This window comes from Indicator indicator, chromosome 9 (assembly GCF_027791375.1).
Source record: "Indicator indicator isolate 239-I01 chromosome 9, UM_Iind_1.1, whole genome shotgun sequence".
NCBI classification, from domain to species: Eukaryota; Metazoa; Chordata; class Aves; order Piciformes; family Indicatoridae; genus Indicator; species Indicator indicator.
In genome coordinates, this window is record NC_072018.1 from 16517505 (window position 1) to 16542297 (window position 24793).

General features: G+C 41.8%; 1 protein-coding gene across 1 annotated transcript in view; it reads right to left on the reverse strand.

Moving 5' to 3' along the window:
• Positions 1 to 22505, reverse strand: part of CSMD1 (CUB and Sushi multiple domains 1) — a 948047-nt gene extending 925542 nt beyond the window's left edge. The window contains exon 1 of the mRNA XM_054383599.1: positions 22439 to 22505. Within this exon, the coding sequence (XP_054239574.1) occupies positions 22439 to 22505 (67 nt within the window). The remainder of the gene's footprint in view (positions 1 to 22438) is intronic.
• Positions 22506 to 24793: the final 2288 nt, after the last annotated feature.

Sequence of the window (24793 nt, forward strand, 5' to 3'; positions counted from 1 at the left end):
GAGGAAGAGAAGAGGAAGATGAATCTAGGAGAAAAGGATTTCCTTCTCACAGGGTGAGCGAAATACTTCTCTCCTAGAGGAGGAAGGGAGAGAGAGTATTGCATCTACTGCTACAAACACCCTGCGAGGTGCTTATTTATGATTCTAGTCCAAGATGCCCTAGTATTCCCTAACATGAAATAAAGCTTAACACAGACTTCTAGTTTCAGGTTTTGGGACCAGATGTTTGAAAGTTAGGCACCAGGGTTCTTAGTGTTGTAGCAGCAAAGTCCCTTTTTGAATATAGCCGTAGCTATAAGAGTGAATATATGTATGAAAGAAAAGATTGAATATATGATCTTCAAAGCTCTGAGTCATACTGCAAAGAAACTTTCCACAACTAGGGGGGAAGGCTGATCTTCTGAGAATATTTTTCTTTCCTTGCAGACCTCATAGCATAAGAAACTAATGAATAATGATATCTATCTTAATAAAAAGATAGCCATTTCAATCAATTTTTGGTTAATATTGTTTACCTCATTTTTTTCACATAAAAGCAAATGCCTGCTGGACTTAATTTTATATATTATTTAAGTATTTTCATTTAAAATTAATATGTTTTTCTTTTTATGCTTGAATTCAGATATTTAGGAATTAATATTGTGGTTCCATAAGAATTTAATCTAATCTTTATTAAATTTAAGTAGAGGTCTGTGGAATCAGTGACTTAGGTTAAGACCTGAATAAATTCAGAGTAAGAATTTTCTATTTCTAAGCTCATATATGTATATTAAAAAAAAAAAAAAAGACAATTGCATGGGTTTTTTACCCTATATTAAGCAAAACCTTTACACCTCTGAAGGAGTAATATATCTCATTATATAAAATATTGACTTGGGACTCATAAAATATCAATCCTAGATCACAATTCAGGTACAGACGTTTGGATAAATTACTATGTCCTGTGTGTCTTTTTTTTCCCCCCCTTGTCTGTACAGTTGAGCTATTTTATTATAAGCTCCTTGGCACAGGAAGGTGCTGTCTTCCATTAGTATGCCTAACACAATAGCACCTCCATTTTGACTAGAATCCGTGGGGCCTGCTATAATAAAAACTTCATATATTTTTCTGGTTTACAGTAAAAAAACCCTGAGGTCTTTTAATATAGTTCAGAGTTCAGCTATTGAGACCTTTTATCCTTTGTTTCCTTACAGTCAAACACAACATGAAAATGTTATTTTCCTGAAAATCTATTAGCAATATTGTAGACTATGCCCTAGAGATGTTTTTATTATTATTTCATGTACACTAAAGACATTCTTCATTTTCTTTGATATGCCTTCTGTCTTCTAAAACATCTTTGCATCCTGTTGACCTTTTAAAATGCTGCTTTGCTCTGGGTCAATGGCTTCAATTTATTTCCTCCATAACTCTCAATTTGGTTTTTTGCTTAGTATATAGGATGATCAGTTTATTTAGCAAGCATTTTATATTTCATTACTGTGTTCTTAGATTATTTATTCCTTATTTTCCCAGCCAAATTCTGTTTAATTTTGCTAGACAAGTTACATAGACAATGCACCTACTGCATATGATCACATTACTCTGTAACCCTTGCTATGCTTTTAGACCTCATAGTAAGTGTTACCTCCATCACTTACATCCAGATATACACAATTATGAACAACAGAGGGTTGAACACTGACTCCTCAGAAACTGTCTAGATTTTCCCTTTGGGGCCTACCCTTAAACTATTTTTCCATCCACAGTTTCTTTGTCTTCATGATGATTTCTCTTAGCCATTAATCTCAGACGTGATGCCTTGTCAGAGGCTTACAAGTAGACTACATCCACTGAATTTCCCTTATCTACAGTGGCAGTAATATCTTTAAAGAACTCCAGCAGGTTAGTTAAGCATGACCTCTCCTGCCTGAATCTATGCTGGCTATCTTTAATCAAACTGATTTTCAAGCTGTTCTTTCACACTTCCTTATGGTAGTTTAATTCTCCCCAGAACCCTTGTTAAATTCATGATGTGTAGTTTCTTGGACTGGTTTTAATCTTTTTTTGAAGATTTGCTTGGTATTTTTTTCAATTGCTGTGGCAGTTTGGGCTGGGTGCCCCCTGCCACTGCTGCATGAGATACACCTCTGGTGTCCCGGGTGCCCGCGCAACAGGGCTGGACACAGGAAACGACGTATTTCTACCCATAAATCCTGCGCCCTATAAGGCCATCTGCAGAGTCATTCTCCTCTCTTTCTTCCCTCTGCTCCCATGGGAGACGTCCTCTCTTATCGGGTAATGCCGGGGGGGGTATCTCAGGCCTCTTAGGCCTGACTAGGCCTAATGCCAGGAGGAGAATGGGGGGGGGGGGGGGGGGGGGGGGACAGTCTCAGACCTGGCCAGCCTGAGACTTGCCTAGCAGTGGGGGGGGGGGGGGGGAAGGAAGAGCCCTGGGGGTTTGGGTAGACCCTCAGGTGGGAGGAGGGAAGGATTGGGAAGCCTCTGGGTACTATGTAAGGGACTGTGTATGCTTTAGGATGTTCTTTGCCACTATGCTGTGTAGTTTTTCTGTAGTTTCACCAATTGCTTTTCCATTTAAACTCTCCATCACTCTCCAATCCGTTTGCGTGTGTCATTCTTTTGTCCCTTTCGGGGCAAGAAATGTTCTGGCTGGCCTCAAACCAGCACAATTGCAAAAATTGTTCCTAGACAGATCTCATTTAAGTATTGTCAATAGCCAGTCTTTTGTCCCTCTGGGTTCCTCACTAGCTATTTAAAGGCATGTATTCAAAACTAGTTTTGGAGATAAAAACAAAAATCACAAAAAAGTGTGTGGTTCATGATGTCTCTTTTGTTGTTGTTGGGTTTTGGTTGGGGTTTTTTTGTATGTGTGTCTATGTGTATGCACTATTTTACTACAAGTAGTAAAATGGAACAAACTATTATTGTTAATAAAAAGCAATGAAATTTAAAAAAAAAAGTAGTCACTCATGGAGGTAAGGAGCTGCTCTAATCCTTAGCATGGTGGAATAGCTGTCAAAAGCTGTTCCAAATTAATTCCTCCACTTACAGGGAGCCAAAATGCAGTGTGTCATCCTGAGGGAAATGGACTTAGTGATAAATTTACACATATGTGACCTCCAGTCTCCCTGTGACTTCCTACGCCTTGAGGTGAAAACCCGTGTAATGCTGCAGCTGATAAGCAAGGCAATACACTGCCAGCACATCACTCAGGTGTGTAAGAAAACCCTGGTTGAAGTTCAAAGCTATGGACTCAAGCTGCAGAAGTTCAATGGGCCAGAGTGAAATATTTCAGACACAACTTTTTCTGTGCGTCAGCAGCTTGCTGCAACTGCTGCATTCATAAACAATGGGAAAGTTTTTCATGTAGTAAAATGGACAAAACTTGAAGAACAGTGAAAGGTAGCTATGGGACTATTTCCACAAGAGAGTCAAGTGACTGCAGTTCTCTCAAACACATTTACACACATGTATTTATATGGTATTCATTACTGTGGTAACTAGGCACCTTAGGACTAATGCATGCAAATTCAAAATGAGAGTGTTATACTTAGACCAAAATTTTTTTCACCTCTCCAGTATCAGCGATGATGTCAGCAGGAATGTGGCAGGTATCTCATAAATTAAGAGTCACTGCAAACTTTTATTAGAAGAAAAAACAGTATTTTGCCTAGGTCTTAAATAAATATGAACCACAGGACAAGTCAAACACTCCCCTGGATAACAGCATGCCTCTCTTTGTAAGATTTCTTTGTAGATTTTATTTGAGTGGCATAATGATTGTTAAGTCCCTAATGAAAAGGCTAGTGATTATTTCAAGAAGTAAGTTGAAAACAGGTACTACAGCACCTATCTTTTAAGTGATTCCTGGCAAATGAACCTCAGAGCAGTATTCCAGGTAGACTACTCACAGTTCCACTTTTCACAGAATAATTGAATATTCATTGAGCAAGACAGAAACCCAACTGGGATCTCGACTCTGATGTTGCTAGTAATGCTCTCTGCATAAAAGGGGACCAGTAGGAGTCCAGTTACTGTTCTAGCTTTTTTTTTTTTAGATTTTATATCGAGCTCCTTTAAGCAAGGTTTGGAAGCCAAACCTTCTACCTCCAAAGGAAATTTTAACTAGAAACCTTCACAGCACCAACATGGAAGAGCCTAGGACAGTCACAGTATATGCCAGAAAAAAAAAGATGAGATAGGCTTTAACTTTCTCAAGGAAGAGGAAGCTGAATGTAGATGTTTCACAATCTAGCTAAGTGCTCCAACTGTTAAATCACTCTCTCTGCTGTGGGAAAATGAGAGGGCACCACTTCCACCCCCAGGAATATCTTATGTAAAGCCAAAGTTGGCAGGCACACTTAAAGAAAGCCAAGCAGTTTTATCCCTATAGAAGAGAATCTGTACTGCTGTTCACAAACAGCACTATACAAATGAACACAATGAAACACTTCTGAGAATGCTCAGTAATGTAATGTTAGACTCAAAGGAAATTTTCTAATGAAAAATAGACACACAAATTTTGGTGGTTCTGGGGTTAAAGTAGTCATTGCTAAATATCAGTACTAGACATAAATATCTTCACAATACATTGAGAACTTGATGCTTAAATTTGGTGTATTTTTTAACACTGAGTGGTAAATAAATACATGGATTTAATTAGGATCTGAAGAGTTCAGCACATCTCAGATCTAGCTCTTGAATTAATAAGTTACATTATATTGCATTAGACTAATCAGCAGGTTTTTATTTTCTGAAATTTTCAGTTACACATGCTATACTAACCCAAAATTATTCTAGGTTGCGAGAAGAAAAGACAGATAATGAAGTGTGTTGCTAGCAGCATAATAGTTTGTGTAGTTTATCAACAAAATATTTTTATCTGAAGAAACACTGTGCTACTAAAAGTACATGATCCTTCTATCCTGTGGTTGAGATATGCTATATGATATTTTTCTTATGGTCAAATAAGTAATTATTAAGAGAGGCAAATGACATATAAGCACAGGACAATACAAATTTGTATGTCATCCCAAACCAGAATTAAAGGATTGCTACCTAAAATGTTTAAATTTTTTTTGTAATCAAGCAGAAAACAAAACTGTCTTGAAAAATACTTGTTATCCCATTACAATCCTACTGAAAAAACTCAATCTTTCCTTTGTCTTGCTGTAAATTTAAATTGCAGTATGCTAGTTGCATTGCATCGTCTTCAGACGTCTTTCTGAAATCTGTGTTCTTGTCAGTTCTCAAAAACTATGCAGTGATTTTAGTTGCACAGGACAGTAGTAATTAATGTCTTCCTTTTCTGAATAAATTCTATCAAGGAATATTCAGATATTTCTCTTTTATGGAAATGTAATAGACCCTGTCAGAATGAAGGAGCAAGAAGTTATGAGAGATTTACAGGTTGGACTCGATGATCTTTGAGGTCTCTTCCAGCCTTCTTGATTCTATGATTCTATGATTCTATGATTCTATGATTTACTAACATTAAAAAGATTCTAGATTCTTCTGTCTCATGCTACTATTGTTCATAATGGTTATCTATGCTTTTAATAATTATCCATTTGCATTGTTTTGTTGGTTTTGTTCGGTTAGTTGGGGATTTTTATGCTGCTGATGCGCTTTTCTACAGAAAGTTCTAAGAGGAAGAGAAAAACAGGTGAAGGGCAGAATTTGCACCTCCTGTTCAGAGCCACCTTAAAGCATGTAGGAAGGCACTGTCCTAAGGAACAAAAGAAACAAGTCTTTTCCAGACAGTGACAAATTTTCTAACATGAAAATAAACCCAGAAATCTATGCATTGGAGCTCATAGAACACGGTGTGTATTTTAACGCTCCAGATAAGCCTCTATCAGGGACAGAATTTTCAACTATATTTTCTACTTTGGGGGTTGGGAGAGAGGAAATTGATTTAGAAGAGTGACATGGTTTCAGCATTCTCAGTGTAATTGACCTCTTCTCAACTCCTTTTTTAGATGAAAATTTTTGCAATTTCCTTAATCTCTGCAGAAACCAAATCCTTCACCACATCACATCATTAAAGTCTGTTACAACCTTCATCGGTTTTCACCACACTTCATGCGTATTGTGCCAGCAAAGAAGCACATCATCAATATAAATTTGTCGACTACAGAGGGACAAACAGCATTAATGCAAGATGAACTACTATACAGTGCACTTTATATTATCAATCAGTTACTAACACAGTCCATGGAAAGCTGATGTCAATGGGAGAGGAGTTCACCCAAGCACCTTGTTTGCTGCATTTGTTTCTTACCAGGGACTGATTAAGCATTTTCCCTGCATCTCTCCAAAAATCTCTCACAGGGCAAAATGTTGAACATCACTGTCATTCAGATGTTCACTGTGCAAAGACTTTACTATTTATTGGGAAGAAAAGAATTAAAATATTATTGATGAGGATAAAGGCTGGATAATGAAATGGTGGGATAGAGAGGAGTGGCTGTTTATAATGAAATACAGACTGTTATACTTTTAAGTGCATCAGCAACACTGACTACAACATCATAATCATTAAAAATTATGAAAAATGCATTTGGGAATAACACATTAGAATTACTGAAATTTAATTAATATAAATAACTATATAGAATTTTTAGTTGTATGTCAGGAAAGTAGGCAATTTACAGATTCACATCCCCTCTTCCTCTCTATCTGATCCAAAATTCTGTGCAGGATTAAGTATTTCTGAAAAGCTAGAAATGTTCAGGGAAACTAATAGGTAGAAGCTTCAAAACAAGTAAAAATGCAGTGGTTTTCTGCACAGCAGGAATTAAATTGTAAAACTGATTGTCAGAAAATAGCATAGTAGTCTGAATTATAAATAGGTTCAAGAACAGATTCATGTAGGTTAAATTTGTTGATGGATGTTGAACATATACGCAACTTCTGGTTAAGAGTTCCCTAAACTGGCCAGAGGCTACTAAAATGTAAGACTGTCTATGTCTTGTTTCTTGCTTTTTTTTCCAATGCATTTGCTAATGGCCATTGTCAGGGAGAGGCTGTTTTGGTCTGATGTGATGTGACGCTTTTTGCATTTTTAAACATGTGAAGATTGAAACTTAACCAAATTCAGGGGACATGCACAGTATCTAAGCAAAGCTTATATCCCTGGCTTAGCCCTTCAGGTTGTAAGAGTGCCCTGTGGCCATCATCAGCCTTTGTGCTGGTTGCTCCCAGTACAGGAGTCAATCATAGATTAGACCCTGGGCGCTTTCCTCCATGACAATATTAAACAGCCACTTTGGAGCATAACAAGGAAGGTGTCTTATACTCCTGCAGCAGAGGAGAAAACTACAGAGTGACCGAAACAAGAAAGATAAGGTCTGCAGAAAGAAAATTCTAAAGAAAGACTAAGGGGAAGGGAAAAAAATAGCGTTTAATGATGCAAATCTGAGGGTGGCAGCTCTGCCAGTTCTTCAAGACAAAAGCCATTATTTTCAGCATGTCAGCATAAAGCCTGTGTATCAGCTCAGTTACTGAACTGTGCCTGTGAGGGCACCAGTTGTTATCTATCAGACCACATCAGACCTGCACAGTAGTAGCATCAGGGCCTATACCAAGGGCACTTGCCAGGGCTTCCACTGAGGGCACTTTCAAGCAGACATTTCAAGTTTTGAACTGTATTACCAGTTCTGCTTAGTAAGACCACACCAGTATGCCTGTGCTGTTGGAGACAGTAAGGGAAGGTGATTATGCATTGCTCTTCAGAACAGCAGTGACAGAGATCAGAAAAAAAACGTGAATAATTATTGATGGATGCAAGTTAACTAATCCAGGCTATGTCCTCTGTAAAATACAGGGCAACAGGAAGTTGCTATGGGCTAAGTTTCATAAGATAAAGCTTTTTGCTTGATTCTGGTTATTCAGGTAACAGCACTCCTCAAACTTGAGTTTCCTGTCATGTTCTCCACATTGTCCATTTCATTTTCTCTATGTTCATATAATCCTTTGTCTGATGAGTCTCTATATGCTAGGACTTACCACAAAGCAAATTAATAAATCACTCTACACACATCACTGCCTAATTAACTTCCATTGAAAGAATAAACAGACAAAATATCCTAGAAAGAAAATGAGTGGAAGAAGCCAAATTACAAGAGTAAGGATTGATTTAAAACAATAAAATAGCCTTAACTCAAACCTTCATTAAGTGCTGTCCTGTTTTCTCACATGTAGCTTATTTTTTGAGATAGCTTATCTTCTTCCATGGTACTACTGGAGAGTATGTCAATGCAATGTAAAAATAATTTCCATCAGCTGCCTATGCTGTCCTCTGTGCTGAATGCCCATCCCTCAGATGACACAGTCTGTCACCACAGTAACTTATTTTTTCACAGTGGGCAGTACATTATCTTTATAGCCTCAAAGAGTAGTTTCTTTTGGTTTTTTTAGTTGATTTTTTCCCCTCAGGGGTCCTGATCCACATCCACATTGCTCTTTTGAGATGGTACCTAGACAAAAACAATGTGACTGAGTAGATTTGAGCAGCAAACTGCTGTTGAGACAGTGACACAAAATGCTTCTGCTTTACAAAAATGTACATGAAAGTATCAGTCCTATGTGACCGCGATGGGTTGACCCTGACTGGACACCTGGTGCCCACAAAAAAATCCTCTATATCACTCTTACCTCTCAGCTGGACAGATGAAAGAAAATATATTGAAAGGCTCATGGGTCAAGATAAGGACAGGGAGAGATCACTCAGCAATTACCACCACAGGCAAAACAGACTCAGCTTGGGGAAATTAGTTTAATTTATTAGCAAACAAATCAGAGTTAGATAATGAGACATAAAACCAAATCTTAAAGATACTTTCCCCTCACCCCCCTTTTCTTCCTTGGCTTACATTTATTCCTGACTTTCTCTACCTCATCCCGACCAGAAGCACAGAGGGACAGGGAATGTTGTCTTTGCCACCCTTGTCCACAGGGGGAGGACTACTAACACTGTTCTTGTGCTCCAGTAAGGGGTTCCTCCCACGGGAGACAGTCCTCCACAAACTTCTTCAAATTGAGTTTTTCCCATGTGCCTGCAGTTAACTCTCCATGAACTGCTCCAGTGTGGGTCCCTTTCAGGGTGGTCACAAGTCCTGCCAGCAAACCTGCTTCAGTGTGGGTTCCTCTCTCCACAGGTCCTGCCAGCAGCCTGTTCCAGTGCAGACATCTGACAGGGTCACTTGCTCTGGCGTGAGATCCTCCACAGACTGCAGCTGAGTATCTGCTCCACTGTTAACTTTCATGGGCTGCAGGGGGACAGCCTTCCTCACCATAGTCTTCACCACAGACCACAAGTGAATCTCTGCTCTGGCACCTGGAGAACCTTCTCCCTGTCCTTACTCACTCCTCTTTCCAGCTACAATTGCTGTTGCACAGCAAGTTTTTTACCTTCTTAAATATGTTATCTTGAGAGGTGCTACCATCATTGCTGATCATCTTGGTCTTGGCCAGTGCCGGGGCTGTCTTGGAACCAGCTGGATCTGGCTCTATCAGACACAGAGGAAGCTTCCAGCAGCTTCTCACAGAAACTACCCCAGTAGCCCCACCAGCTACAAAAACCTTGCCACACAAATGCACAGACTGAAATGCACATTCAAAACATTTGCACAAATTGATCCATCCTGCAAATCACAGTCTGCAGAGTGATGCATGGTATCAAAAGAAATTTTATAAGTATCTTACAGTGGTAAAACAGAGCAGATACTTTTTTTTTTCCACCTGAGTCTGCCTCATCCTTAAAAATGGCCCATTTCTTAGAAAGTAAACTGAAGCCCAAAGGAACTGCAATTAGTTACCACCAATGTGGGTCAAATGTAAAAATGATGAATACTCATAGAGGAAATAAAGTGGAGGTGGATTGGTTTTAATTCCAAGCCAGGACAATAGCCTCTGTTATCCAATATAGACAGTAGTCTGTAAATTGGCTTCAGTCCAGATTCTGATTTGTTGCTCCTTTTAATGTTTGCTTTGTAATCACAAACATTCTGTTCCAGGGTACATCAAATCCAGGGGTTCTTTTTATACACAGAAGCACTTAAGTGCAACAATTTTAAAGAAAAAACAAGCCACAACTTCCCCTGAGGAATCTCTGCTTTCTGAAAAACAAACACACACAAAACAATAACAACAAAACAAAAAACCAAACCCGCAACAATTGTAGATTTGGAAACTTTGCTTATTTCAGACACTACCTGGGAGATAACAGTAGTAAACACTGAATACTGTTGTATATTCATTCTCTTTATGGCCCTGTATTTCATTCAGATTATGATGATTCTCCAGTGTAAAAGTAACTACAATGCAAATTCCTTGATAATCAAAACTGCTGAGATCTGCAGCTTTATCTTACAGCAGTGGGAACTGCAGACATTTAGCACTCCTGAAAAGCAATTAAAAATACAAATCTATGCTCCTGACGATAAACAGTACTTTCTGCCCCTTTCCCAGCACCCTTGAACTTGACACTAATACTCGTTTTGCAAGTAAAATTACCTCAAACAGGCTTTTACTGTTCAGTATGTACACATCAGATATTCTGGACAAAGAAGGTTATTTTTCATGCTGAATGCCTATGACCTGATGTATCATAACTGTGAGTTGTAGGGTATTCCAAAACCCTCCTTCCCCCACCTTTTGTCTGCAGAAGTTTGAATGGGGGAAGGCAAAGGTGCAAAATTCCTTTCCCCTCCTGCTGAGGGCTTGAACAGGAAAAGGTAAAAAGGCCTTTTCCTTCTGCCGGTAGCTGAAGTCCTGCATGTGTACTCATTCATGGGAAAGCCTGCGCTGAGATCTGGAGCTGTGATGGGCTGGGTTCTTTGCACCCAGTATATATTGGTGCTGGGCACACTGTCTAGTGAAGATCTTAAGCAGAGTGAGCAGAAAGCGCTCAGGGACTCGTTTTGGGATTCACTATATTTGTGGCGAAATTGGAGAGATTTGCCTGCAGCACCTGGACCTGGCTTCTCCCCGGACCTGCATACCCTGGGTTCCTGCTCCCTACTCCACTGGAGTGACCTTGCCTCTGCCGTGATCTGAGGCTATTCACTGAAACACACCAGCAGTATGGCTTTTCTTGCACTGCTAAGGCAGCACTGCTCCACAAGATTTGCCTCATGGGAGCTGTGTCTGGAGACACTTTAACTTTGGTGGGTTCCATTTTCTTTGCATTTATGCCGCATGATCCACAAATTGGATTACAAACTTGCAGTTCTGGAGGCTGCTGCCAAGGAGAGATCCAAAGACCATCTCCAAATTCCTACTTCACTCACATGTGTAAAATACAGCATTCTTGCTTTTCCCTAGGGTCCTGGCTTGCCTCTGATTTTATAAGTGGGGTAAAGCTATTTTGTGACTTAGCCTTTTCCATTTTTTGAATTCTCTAAATTAAACCAAAATTGCCCATAAGCACCCTTCTGGAATTCCAGACCAAATAGAACCTGTAAATGAAATTTAACTAGTTTTGTACATAATTTTGGGATGGGGTTTTCAGGAAAATAAAGATAATGTTTTTATAATTCCCACCTCATTAAGTTATTCCAATCAAAACAGTGTGTTTCATCCACAAGTCTTTCTTTATCAAACACTCATATAAATAAGTACCACTTTACCTTAACACGATTTATAGATACACTGAGATGCATTACCAGCAAAGTGAACTTAAAAAGTCAGTAAGGAAATAAGAGATTTCTCTACAACATGAAATCTTGACGACCCATTATATAGGCCTTAATCAGTCAACTCCCCCTCTGAAGACTAGGGAATAGAAAGGCTTGCAAAAAACAATTGTGCTCATAGAGGTTGAAACTGTTGTGCTTCAAACTAGCCTGACAATGAAATGGCTAGTGCTTTAAAGACATAGGAAGCTAACTGAAAGGAGACTCCAACTCAGTCACCTGATCCAGTAAACAGAAATTATAGATCTGGAGTGACCATTTCAAGCAAAAAGAACTTGCATTTATGGACACAAGAATCAGCACTAAAAAAAATAAATTAAGTATCTCTGTTCAAAGAGAACTAATATTTCAAATAGATATAAAAAATGAAATAAAAAAAAAAAACTGAATTCAGTTTGACAAAACAACTTCTCAATTTTCCTTCTAATGTGACATGACTCATCTCAAATCCATTGCAAAATGGTAAACAAACTACACCAACTCAGTAGCCATCATCTGCCAGTAACATTTTAAAAAGAAAACCACTATTGAGCTACTTTTCTTGTCTTCAGTACAGAGAAACTTATTTTTCCAGCAGAAATAGCATTTCACCTTATCTTCTTTTCATTTACCATGTTTCCCTTGCTACGAACAGCACCATAAGAAACACCTCTTTAAGCCACTAATTTATTTCCTAAGAATTAAACTAGTTTGAGCTAATTTTAGGTATTTTCAAAACAATTAATTTCATTTAAGATAAATCAAATGAGAGAAGTTTCTTTAACAATACTGTTGTATACAGGACATACCTCAGGTAGTAATTTAAATATGTGGACACCAGCATTTTGATTTTATTCCTCATTCATTGAACTAATTTTATAATTGGAACTGTAACAAGAAGAAAATTATTATTCCTTCTTTGTTCTATAATCCTGTAATCTAATTTCTTCAAAATAGCTACAAGATAAAATGTTGTCATGGAGATCAAAATGACAACTATAAACTGGTCTCTCCACTCTTTATTATCCATTACTGTTTTATGAGTGTTTATTACTATCATATAGTTAATAAATGAAATCTGAATCACTTAATAATGCATCTGAACTCAGCTTCTCTGCTGATGTAAATCATCAGAGATACGTGAAGAAGATTTCATGATGTTACTTTTTTTTTTTTTTTTTTTTAATAGTTCTTGTTTGTAGATCTTTTAATCTTTTGGGTCAGATCCCTCATAGTGTGAAATGATACTAAACTGAAAGAAGATAGCAACTTCAATTCCCAAAATATTCCCTGATTCATTGTTTTAAAGAAATTACTTTGGAGCTTCTCAAGTGTTGACAGGAAAGTCTAAATTGTCATGGCAAATTGAGTTGAAGAAATCCTCTCTGCTGTTTGCATAGATCACCTCCATGATATCTGTCTGCTTACTAAATGTTGCTAAATTAACCATTAACGCTTAATCTCTCCCCAGAACCAAACGAATTACATAGCTAGTGAAAACCACTGGAATGACATATGCTTCAGACAGGTCAAAAAATTTAAAGCATCATGTATCATGAACATAAATGACACCAAGCTGTGTGGTATGGTCAACAGACTGGAGTGAAAGGATGCCATCCAGAGGAACCTTAACAGGCTTGAGAGGTGGGCCTGTGCAAGTCTCATGAAACTCAGCAAGGCCAATTGCAAGATCCTGCAGAGAGTCAGGACAGTCCCAAGCACAAATATAGACTGAACAGAGAAAGGACTGAGAACAGCCCTAAGAAAAAGGACTTGGGAGTGCTGGGTGTCAGGAAGCTTCACATGACCAGGGAATCACAGAATTAATCATAGAATCATAGGGGTTGGAAGAGACCTCTGGAGATCATCTAGTCCAATGTTTCCTTGCAACCCAGAAAGCCAAATGTATCTCGGGCTGCACCAAAAGTGTGACCAGTGGGTTGAGGAAGGTTATTCTCCCCCTCTACTCTGCTCTCATGAGACCCCCCCACCTGGAGTACTGCATTCAGCTGAGGGACTCCCAACATAAGAAGGACATGGACCAGTTGGAGCAAGTCCAGAGGAGGGCCATGAATGTGATCAGAGGGCTGGACACCTCTCCTGTGAGGACAGGCTAAGAGATGTGATTGTTCAGACTGGAGAAGGCTCCAAGAAGACCTTATATGAGCCTTCCAGTACGTAAATGGGACCTACAGGAAAAATAGGAAGGGACTTTTCAGTGAGGGCATGTAGTGACAGGACAAGGGGTAACAGCTTTAAACTGAAAGAGGGTAGATTTAGATTCTAGGATAAAAAGAAGTTGTTCACTGTAAGGGTGGTGAGATGCTCGAGCAGGTTGCTCAGAGAGGTTGTGAATGCCTCCTCCTTGGAAAAGTTCAAGGTCAGACTGGACAGGAATTTGAGCAACGTGGTCTAGTAGGATGTGTCCTGGCCATGACAGGGGAGCTGGAATTAGATGATCTTTAATGTCCCTTCCAACCAAAAATGTTCTATGATTCTAAATAGCATGTCAACGATCATGCAACATTTCATATTAACTAAGAGCTTGAATTTTCCTTATTACTATTAGATTTATTCTAGTGTCGTTGTTTTCATGCAATTTCTGTGTGACATGTGGCTATAAATAAAGGCCAGGTTCCAAGTCCTTTACAGTTGATATGATTTTTTTTTTTCTCTGTGAGTTTCCTAGCCTTCAGATCAGGACCTAACTGGTTAGAATTTAACATACAGCTACCCAGACTAATCAGCTGGTGACTACAGTCTACATCCAAAATACCTAGATTTGCATAGCAAAATGTTTTTCCTCTACAAACTGGCAGATTTGTTTCAAGCTAACTACATTACATGCCTGGAAAAAAGAAAGGAAAAATCTGACATTTACGTTAATTAGACATCATGATACACAGGTTTCATAAGACAGCAATAGCTGACTATGGTTCACAATCAAAATGCTACTATTGCTGCCTTTGTTGACTTCATAAAATCTATTTGCCCTACATTCAGTGTCAGAGACACTGAAAACAGTGGATCAAAGAGTACACTGGGGATATTTACGTGCTAAGATAAAGAAAATCAATTTAATTTCTGAAGGGAGATGTCTACAGATGCAGAGGGTCACCAGTTGTGATGCTAGCAGTTGTTGGATTGTACTGAGGTTCTAAAAGTGAATTATAAGACAGCTTCACCCCCCACCACCCCAAAAAAATGCTTAGTGTGACTCAATCTATGTATTATAAGAAAAATCAGCAGGATATCAATAGAAAATCTGGCTCCTGGGGCAAAGCTAAAATAGTGTACTTAGTCACTTGGAAGCAGTCAAATTCTGCATTGATATCCCACAGACATTAGTGAGAACACTGTGATTTGTCATGACCATTTGTTTCACAATCAGAATTACGTAAAATTAGTCTAAAAATAAGTTAAACACTTGCTTTTTAAAATCATTTTCTCAAAAATGGCCTTTTCAAAAACTTCACTATTGTACAAGAAGCATTGCTCTTTCTTTCTTTCTTTCTTTCTTTTTTTTAATTTTTTCATCTTCCTGTGTGGTTTTTGTAAGGTTCAAGGGAAGGCAGGTTCCACCAGCTCAGGTGTACTCCTGCAATATCTAGCAATTTGCTTCAAACATCAGCTACTTCCTGACAAAATCATGTCCCTGTTCTTGCACCTTCATCTGTGTTGGATACTGGCAACCTGATGTGGGTTCCAAGTTATATGGTGCTATATGATTCTTTAAATCCAAGCTACAGCTGGGCCAGTATTTAAAAATGAAAATATCCTAGTTGTGGTCCCCAGTGTTTCAGACCCACTCTTGGATCTCAGCTTCAAGTACAATGAAAGACTGGCTGTTCCCACTTGTATTCCCAGTGCACTGTACATTGCTGGTGTTTCAGCACCAGCGTAAGCAAAACGAAAGTTTGAATATTTGTCTTCTCTTGGGTTTTGCATGTGACAATTTGGCTGGTAATACAGGTAAAAGGTAGTAAACAATTATTTATTAAGTATTTCATGGCTGCATTTGGTCTGCAAATCATAGGATGAGGAAAAGACGTGTACCTAGACCCTGATTTGCTCTCTACCAAATGTCAGGGTTTAATGCAAACAACAGAACTGTAAGAAGATTTCAACAAAATAAAATTAAAAAACCAAAACAAAAGCAAAAAAAAAATGAAAAAAACCAAAACAAAAAATACCCCAAACCTCCTACATACATCTAGAAATTGCTAATAAAAAAAGACAAGGAAAACTTTCTGACAAGAAATAGGAAAAACTTTACATCAGGCAAAATCACATGAAGAAGTCATTGCCTTGAAATTGAGAATAAGGCGTGAAGCAAGCACTGCAAAATGTTATTTTAAAATGTTGACCATATTTTATGCAAGTTTGCAAAACAAACTGTGCATAAAGTTTTATTCATTATTATTTATTCAGCTCTATGTCAGCTGCAGTGCTGCAAACGTTTCTTTTGGAAAGCCACTGTACAACAGAGACACGAATACAGAACATGATTCTGTACTTCAGTATCCATGGGATACTGTAAGAGAGACATAAAACATCCAAAGAGTAAAATGATACTAGGTTTCTCTGTATATTGTCCTTCATAATTTCTTTAAGGAAAAGGCAGAGAAGAGGAAGCAAGGTAGAGTTCAGATAAAACCATGCTCAGAGATATCAGAGATAAAAATTAAAACCAAGATTATTTCCATAAATATGCAAATCTTCTAATATTACGAAGGTTGATTGCACAGATTCATCCAGTTTTCCTTTTTTTGAATCATACATGGATGTAAACAGTGTCAGCTCATATTATACAGGCTCTGGCTGCACTATTCAGCTGCAGTATCCACCATGCATGCCTTACTAGGAGTACCAATCTTTTCAAAACTTGCCAACACAGCTACCACTGAAAGGAATAGGAATTTCAGTTTCCACAGCAGCAGGGTAGGGCCTTCACAACTGTCCGAAGTTGCCTTTTACTTGACAGAAATGACTCAGAAAAATGTGAAAGAGGTAGAATTGGTGTTTCAGAATATGCATGAATGTATTGTTAGAAGGTGTAATTTAATAATTATAAAGCTGGTACAGTCTGTGATTACTTTTTATGCTGGAAATGAAGGCATTATTATAATTGCAAGAAATTGTGTGGTTTTTTTGCTTATCTCTTACTAAAAGCAAATCATTGATGATATTCTGATTAATCATCAGTAATAAAACAGTGATTAAATCTTGCTCTGCCCTTTTAACTGAATGTGCCCTTTGGGTATAAAAATGGGTTTGGTTTTTTTTTTTTTTTTTTTTTTTTTGGTAATACATGAGTAAGAAATTCAGAAAAAAAAAAGTCTCTGAGCAAGTAAGACTTACTTGCAACAAGATGCAGTATTGCTCTTGCAAGGGTTTTTACTGCATGTGTACCTCCATTTACTCTTCAAGTTACTAAATGTAGTCAACTGATAAGTGTTGCCTTTGTGTTTCAGTGTAACACTAGCAATAATCCAATTAATTTGTTTAAGCAGTTATTCTATCGAGAAATGCTTATAACAAATACAGTGTAGATTTTTCTTAAATGCAATAGAAATGTCATATAGTGGAGTAAATTCTTTCAGCCACTCAGAACCAAGATAAGTGAGGACAAAGATCTCACAGCTTTCCTCAGGCTTTAATGTATTTTTCCCTGTTTCAAAAGTTACTAGTTGATAAAAATGGCTTAAAGGAAATTGCAACTGACACAGAAAAATAAAGCATCTAAGTAAAAGAAAGTGATTCATACACATTAAGAGAATTTCCATATGATCCTTATTCTTTGTTCATTGCAGAAACTGGAAGAACACTCAGTTTAGCTCAATATAATCTGGCTAATTTTGAAGCCATATGGAGAACTAGAGGACAGATTCTTATACAGTAACCTTGATTTAAATCCACTTGTATGCTTGAGTTTTGTCAGAGCTCATGTCTCCTACTTCTGCTACTGCTTCTGTGGATTGTATAGTTAAACCAGCAATTCCCCTTTCCACTCTGCATCCCTCTGCTGGTTACCGGCAGCCCGGCACTACACTGCGGTATCTGTGCTCACACTTCGCGCTGTTTAATAGCAGAATAATATCATCGTGGTCAAAGGCATGACAGTTCAATACAGATTTCAGCAAAATCAAGTTGCATCTTATCTTTAAATTCATTGGAGGCTTTACACACTATTAAGCAGTTACTTCTCCAAGGAAAGGTTGCAAGAGGAAGTTTAATGTGACAGTGCACAGGTGACGTGTCCTGAAAATAAAGTTAAATTTGGCTGTTTTCCAGCCTTTCTAGAGACACCAGTAAATCTCAAATGCATTGTTTTTTCTTCAAAATATTTATAGTTTCAGATCATTTTTAATTTGGTGAAGCACAAGTTTTCATTAGTGCAAATTTTATTGAATCCAAAGTCCCATAGATGTCTTTTAAAAACTTCTGTATATCAACTCATATATAATAATAGTATCACCTAATAAGAATTAGATTCCATGTTTGTCTAGAAAAAGTGATCTGCAAGAGGGGGAAAAAAATCACAACTTCACCCCCCCAGTAAAAACCCTATGCCTGATCAAAATCACACTTCTGTAAAAAGGGACATGGGAGTGACAGTCAGTAAAATAAACAGTCTATAGAATGGTTCCCACATAGAGAGATCACAGACGGTGCTGGACTGCTCTCACAGATTTCAATGCTTTCTGGAGTACTTGTGTGCTCATACTTGCATGTGCTGGTATACCATCTGCAGCTCCCCACACCAGTATCCTGTGCCACACACAGCAGAGAAACCAATAAACTTGTACTGTCTGGCAGTGGGAATTCAAATCACATCTGGGGGTTCAAAGGTCTAAACAGAGTGTTTGAAGAATCTTTGTTGAACTGGTATGCCCTCCACTCCATTATATTGAAACTGACTATATATCCTATTCCTTAACAGAGTTAAGGACACTAGACGCCCATCTTGATGGAAAACGGGGAAGAATATAGATTTTACCAAAAAGGAAAATGCATCTTTGCATTAAAACATTATGCGGTAAGAACTGGCTGTTCTCTTTTCTGTGTTTCTATGGCAGATTCCTCACTGGGCTGGGGGATGGGGAATGCATCCACTAAAACTTGGGTTTTGCAGCTGAGACTTCACACCTCTCTCCAATATTCTTAAAAAAAAAAAAATACCATTTTTTTCAGCTCATTTTCTGTAGAATGGCTTTAGTCTTTTCTGGAAGAGAAAGGAGCCTCTCTCAAGAGACCAGCTTCACAGTTTGAGGAACACTGCTTTGAAGGGAGAAAATACGTGACTTTAAAAGAAACAAATATTCCAGTCCAACAGAAGTAGGCCTTAGACATAGTGGTATCTTTGTGCGATGTAGTCATAGCTATTATTTTGACAAGGTGGTAGCAGCAAACAGAGGGTACATAAAATGTTTTGGGGCTTATTTCTTGTTGGGGGGGGGGGGGGGGTTGGTGTTGTTTGGGTTTTTTTTGTTTGTTTGGGTTTTTTATTTGTTTGTTTGGGGTTTTCTGAATAAACAAAATCCTAAGCTACAGAGATGGGATTTCTTTCACTGGCTAGCTTCAATCTAAGAACAGAAAAGTTTTTACTTTACTCTTTTCATTAATCTGAATGATACTTCTGTGCATAAGCCTGTTTGCTTATGAGCATTTTGTTTAAAGCAATTACGTGGTGAAGAAGGTGTTGTATTTGGCTACCTGAACAAGTCCAGGAAATTATCTTGAAAACATGTACTGGGACAATTTTAAGTATTAAGCAGTATGTATTTCTACACTGAAAATGGGTTGTCCACAGACTTCAGGTCACAACAGAAAGATATTGTAATCTTTTACCTTGGACTTTAGCCTGAGTTCAGTCTAAATCTACTGTTTTTTCTAGCAGTAACATAAATTATGTTGATGTGTATTGTGTTTATGTTTAATTTTGCTAGGATATACCTTAGCAGAATTAGCAAAAAGCCCTGTAAACATGCCAATCTTAATACACAGATCTGAACATCACGCTGCCTGTCTTGTTGAAGCATTACTATGACAGGGTAGTTTCTGGGAAAGCGGTTCTTTAAAATTACTCCAGACTAATTTCCCTTGATGCTTAAAGCATAATGGACAGGGAAGAATCCCCCAAATGTTTTTCAAAACACTCAGATTTATCAGTCTGACAAAATGAGTCCAAAGAAATGGACAGAGCTACGCCTCAAGTCTACCACAAGAAATGATAACATAGGCTCATTTTTCTTTTTTTCTTACCTCTTTAACAGAAAACTGCACAGCATCAAACGGTTTCCATTCCATTTCATAACATCCCACCTTTCATTTCACTGAAATATAAGGAAATGCCTATGGCAAAACCCTCAGAAATTCAGCACTTCTTTTTCTTTTTTTTTTTTTCTTTCTTTCTTTTAAAACTCCCAAATCAACCAAACCCCAAGTGAATTCCTATGGCGGTAACTATTGAATGATGTGACTACCAAGGGGCTGGTAAAACAGAGTTCTTGGGACATATTAACCAAAATATTATTGTGCTCCTGAAAATCTAGGCTCTTCATGTTACTAAGGAAGGAGTTCTTTCAGTCCCCAAACTATAAATGTAATTTCAGACTCAGAATGAACATTGGACTAAATATAGATGTCTGTGCTCAACTGCCTGGCATGGTAAGTGGTAAAGAATTATGTCAAATGTCCCCACTGGTTCCCCTTCTACCTGTTGTTTGACTTCAATATTCAATCAGTTTGTAGCCTTTAAGTGGGTGTGTTGCTGCTCCACATTAAGCGAGGTATAATTACACTCTGCAGAGCAGCATCAAAGGCAGTGCCCAAATGTTCCTGGCAAAGCCTCTCTATGTAAGCAAAACACGTCGGATCTCCGCTGAATAACCCTGATCCAGCCTCCAGCTTTTCGTATGTGCTGTCAGCCATGAAAAGAAAACACTTAAAATGTCAAACGCGAGAATTGGCTACAGTGTATTTAACAAATGAGTCGCGGGTGTCGGCCCGCCCTGGGAGTCGGCGCGGCCACGGCTACAGTTCGTCCCGGTGCTGCCGGGCTCTGTGCGGCGGCCGGGCACAGATCCGCCGCCTGGACCGGAGCTCCCCGGGGCAGCACCGGCAGGTGTGCGGGTTGGAAGCGACGGCCAAGCCCTGTCCGGGCGGGTGAGCACGGCAACGAGGCACCAGTGAGGAGGATGCTGGAAGTTTGGGCGGCTACGCCGAGAAGCCCCCGCCCGCTCTGGGCTGTGTGTACCCGGCACAGTCCAGACACGGGAGCCGCCCGTTTCACATCCCAGGAACCCCGGCCGCCTCCCCTCTCCCGCACTCTCTTCCCCACGGACACAGCGCGACCCGGAGGGCAGGCGAGTGGCGTTGTCCAGTGAACCGAGGCAGCGGCAAGACGCGAGCAGAGGAGCAGTGCCACCGGTGATAGCGCGGAGCCGCAGCCGCTCCTCCGCACCGGGCAATGCTTTTGCCCGGCTGTCGGCAGACCGGGATGGCCTTCCTTTGCCTCTGCCTGCAGATCCTGACCAGAGGCTGCCGTAGGGAGGGCACCCTGCAGTGTCGCCCAGAAGGAGGAGGGAGCCCGGCCGCGGGCATCAGCAGAACGGGGGAAGGCTCCAGCCTCTCCAGCCAGCCCTGGCTAGCCCCAGTCCTCCCGCTACAGCCACCCCCGCACCGGAAAAAAAAAAAAAAAAAAAAAAAAAAGAACAAAGCGACAAATAAAATGGTGGGATAGATGTAAAGGGCCTTGGAAGGTTTAACGGAATCTTAGACAGCACACACCGCAAACGGAACCGTCCTCCCAAAGGCAGGCAGAAACAGCCGTGAGCCAGGTGAGAGAAGGCAGGGGCTATAACAGGGACAGGTGCTCAGCTACAAGCATCCTCCCGCCCTCTCTCACTCACACACACGCACTCCCATCTCTATCCCAGCATGAAAAAACGCAGGGCTAATGAGCGGCGAAGTGAATAATGGGGAAGTTGTTGTTTCCAGCGATGAGGCAAGTGATGGGGCTGAGGCCAGCACTGAAGTTGTGTAACCCAATTCTCCACCGTCACCCCCCTCATTTCTCCTCCCTCCCCCACACTGATTTTAAGGAGAAACCCAACAGGAGGTGGGAGACGCTCCCCACCACACGCCGAGCAGAAAGGAGACAGCCCTCCTCCCTCCTGCACGGGCAGGCAGCTGGCGGAGGGGGACTCCGGCGCAGCATCCCCGCCCCCGCGTAACTTGTGGGGAGCAGAGCCGGTTGAAGGCAGGTGGGGGAGGCTCTCCGCGGCTACCCACTCCGCGTGCTCCCCCCCGAGCAGGCAAAAGCCGGGGAGGCGGGAAGAGGAAAGAGCCAAACTTGCCAGCCCGGGGACTGTCCCTCACACGGCAACGAGTCCCGTTCGTGCGTGCGCGGAGAGCGAAGTGTTCCCAAACTCCGGCGCTGCCCAGGCGGCTGGATGCGCACGGATCCTCTCCCAGCGCTGCAGCGGCGGCTGCTGCTGCCCAACTCCTGGGGGCTGGTTTCTCCTAGGGAAAGTGGCCGGCCGGGAGCCGAACCCTCGGGGAACGGCGGCGGACCTAGCGGGAGGTGGTGAGGCAGGGGTAAGGGAGACCGGGCTCGGGGAGCCTGCTGCTTCCCGGAGCAGAAACGAAGCGAGGGAGAGAGCTCAACCGAGCGGTAGCGGTTTAGCTGAGGGAGGGAGAGAAATCAAGTGCCACAGCCCACACGAATTCAGCGCAAGAAACCCAAATCTTACCCTGAGCTGCAGTGAGGAGCCCCGCGCAGAAAACCAGCAGAGACTTGAATTTCCTCCACGCAGTCATGTCTGCAGTTATTCCACACACACACACACTCACACAAAACCCCCGGTGGCTCTTCCAGGATGCGACCGTGTCCTCGGAGCGGCGGCGGGGCTAAGGAGAGCGGCGGCGGAGAAGCACGGGGCGAGGAGAGGCGGGGAGCAGCGCTTCGGGTCCCGAGCGCCGCGCAGCGCCCGGCGCCTCCTGCAGGACTGCGCGGGCGGCCGGCTCCGCTCTGCTCATAGCATCAGCCTCGCGCCGCGCCGGGGATGCGCCGCGCAGCGCCCGCGGAGCCCCGGCGCCGCCGGCCCGCCGCCCGCCCAGGGGAGGGAGAGAGGGAGGGGAGGCACGCCTGGTGCCGCGGACAGCGCCGCATCCACGGCCGCCGGCGGGGAGAGCCGGGCAGCAGCGGCAGGAGAGGGATGCGGGGAGTGCGAGGAAGAGGAGGTGGAGGAGGAGGAGGAGAAGAGGAGAGGGAGGGATCGCGGCGAGAACAGCGCAGGCAGCGCAGCGGAGCGGCTGCCAGCCACACGAGAAGCCGTCGCCACCGGACTCAACCATCACTTCCCACGGAGAGGGGAAGCGGCCGGCGCTGCGCAGCCGGCGCACGCCAAACCCGCATCCTCTCCGCTCCACTGGCCGGCCCCCGCACGACACCCACCACCACCACCCTCTCCCCCGGAGCGGCCGCAGCCTCCCCCTCCTCTCCTCGGCGGTCGTGGCCCTGGGCGGCTATTGCTGACCCCGCTAAAGCGCCCGAGGGCAGAAGGCTTTCCCCTGGCCCCCCCGGAGCAGGGAAGGGTGGCGACCCCAGGGCTACACCTGCCCGGGGTACCTTTTGCTGCACAGCCCCGAAGCCCCGACCCCTCGTTCTGCCCGTAGCTGGCTTGCGCCTCCTCCACCCACATGTGGGGTGCGAGTGGTGCGTGTGCTGGGGTCGGAATCCCTAGTCCTAGCTGAAACTCCCGGCTGCTTTGGTCCCCGCTCGGGAAAGAGGAGGGTGTTCAGGTCCAAAATGTTCCCTACTCGTTCTTTTCAAGCTGCTCATCAGAATAAACTGGTTCCTCGGGAGAAGGAGGGGGACAACCACCTCCCTGAGGAACATTGCTTTGCCTTTATGTTGGCATGCCCGATGACTCCTGTTGCCAAGAGGCATTTCTGCCATTACCTATAATTTCCAAAACAAAACACAAAACCACCTAGAAATCAGGCATGGCAGACAAAGGCTTCCCCGCGACCGCACTGAACCCGGAAGAGCTGATTCCCTGAGCCTGAGGGAAGGGAAATGGTGACCCAAGACTGGCCTGTCACAGGTCCCCATGATCCCATGGCTCTGGCAGGTGATGCCCTTTGTCAAAAAGGATTTCGTGCCAGACCTATCTGAAAAGGGATGGCAAAAGTGCGCTCAAATCCCACTTTTGATCCGGACAGAATTGGACAGATTTCCACCACTGTGCACTGGGCCTAACTCATGCATGCCTATGTCCGTAATTAAAATACTAAGGCTTACAGGAAGGGAAGACAGAAATGTGAACAGCTTTGGAAAGGTATTCAAGGTTGCAGTTATTCACTTAGGCGGAGTGTTCTTTCGTGGTGAAATATGCAAAGTTGTTTTCCCATTGTAAGTTGCAAGGAGGTGGTGAACGGGCACCGAACGAGGTAGGCTGACTTTGTAATAAGCTTGTATTTATGTATAAACCTTGCGGTTCTCATTCAAAAAAAAAAAAAAAAAAAAAAAAAAAAAAAAAAAAAGGCAGAGAAAGACGTGGCATTGCTGCCATCTCGTGGCAAGCGTTCTCTCCTTGCCCTCACTCTGTCATCACCACCCTGTCCTGCCTTTTCCCCCCAGCTCGCAATCCCAGTGCTCTCCGGAGCACATCCCGAACACTTCCAGGGGAACAAATTCCAGTGTAATTTGTTATCCGTCTTTTAAAAAACACCTCAAGAACTAAGTTTTTCATTCGTGAAAGGGATGCTAATACTTGTCAGCACTGGAGGTTATGTAGCCAAGCTGTGCAGAATACCCCAGTCATAGCAGCTCAGATTCCTCGTGTACACCCCTCCACTTACTCCTTGTCAAGAGAGTGGGGGCACTTTTCTAACGATCGTGAGAAAGACAGAAGTGGTCACCAGACTTAAGCTGAGACTCATGCTTTTTTTGACCTACAGGAGTCTGAAGCTTAGACTTTTAAAACAAGGAGTTTTCTGCAGTGCATCTGACCCAAAAGACCACAGTCAGTTTTTGTTTTCTTTCATTGCATTGTCTACTCCATCGGAATAGTTAAAAAGTCATAAATAAACTCTATTTATTG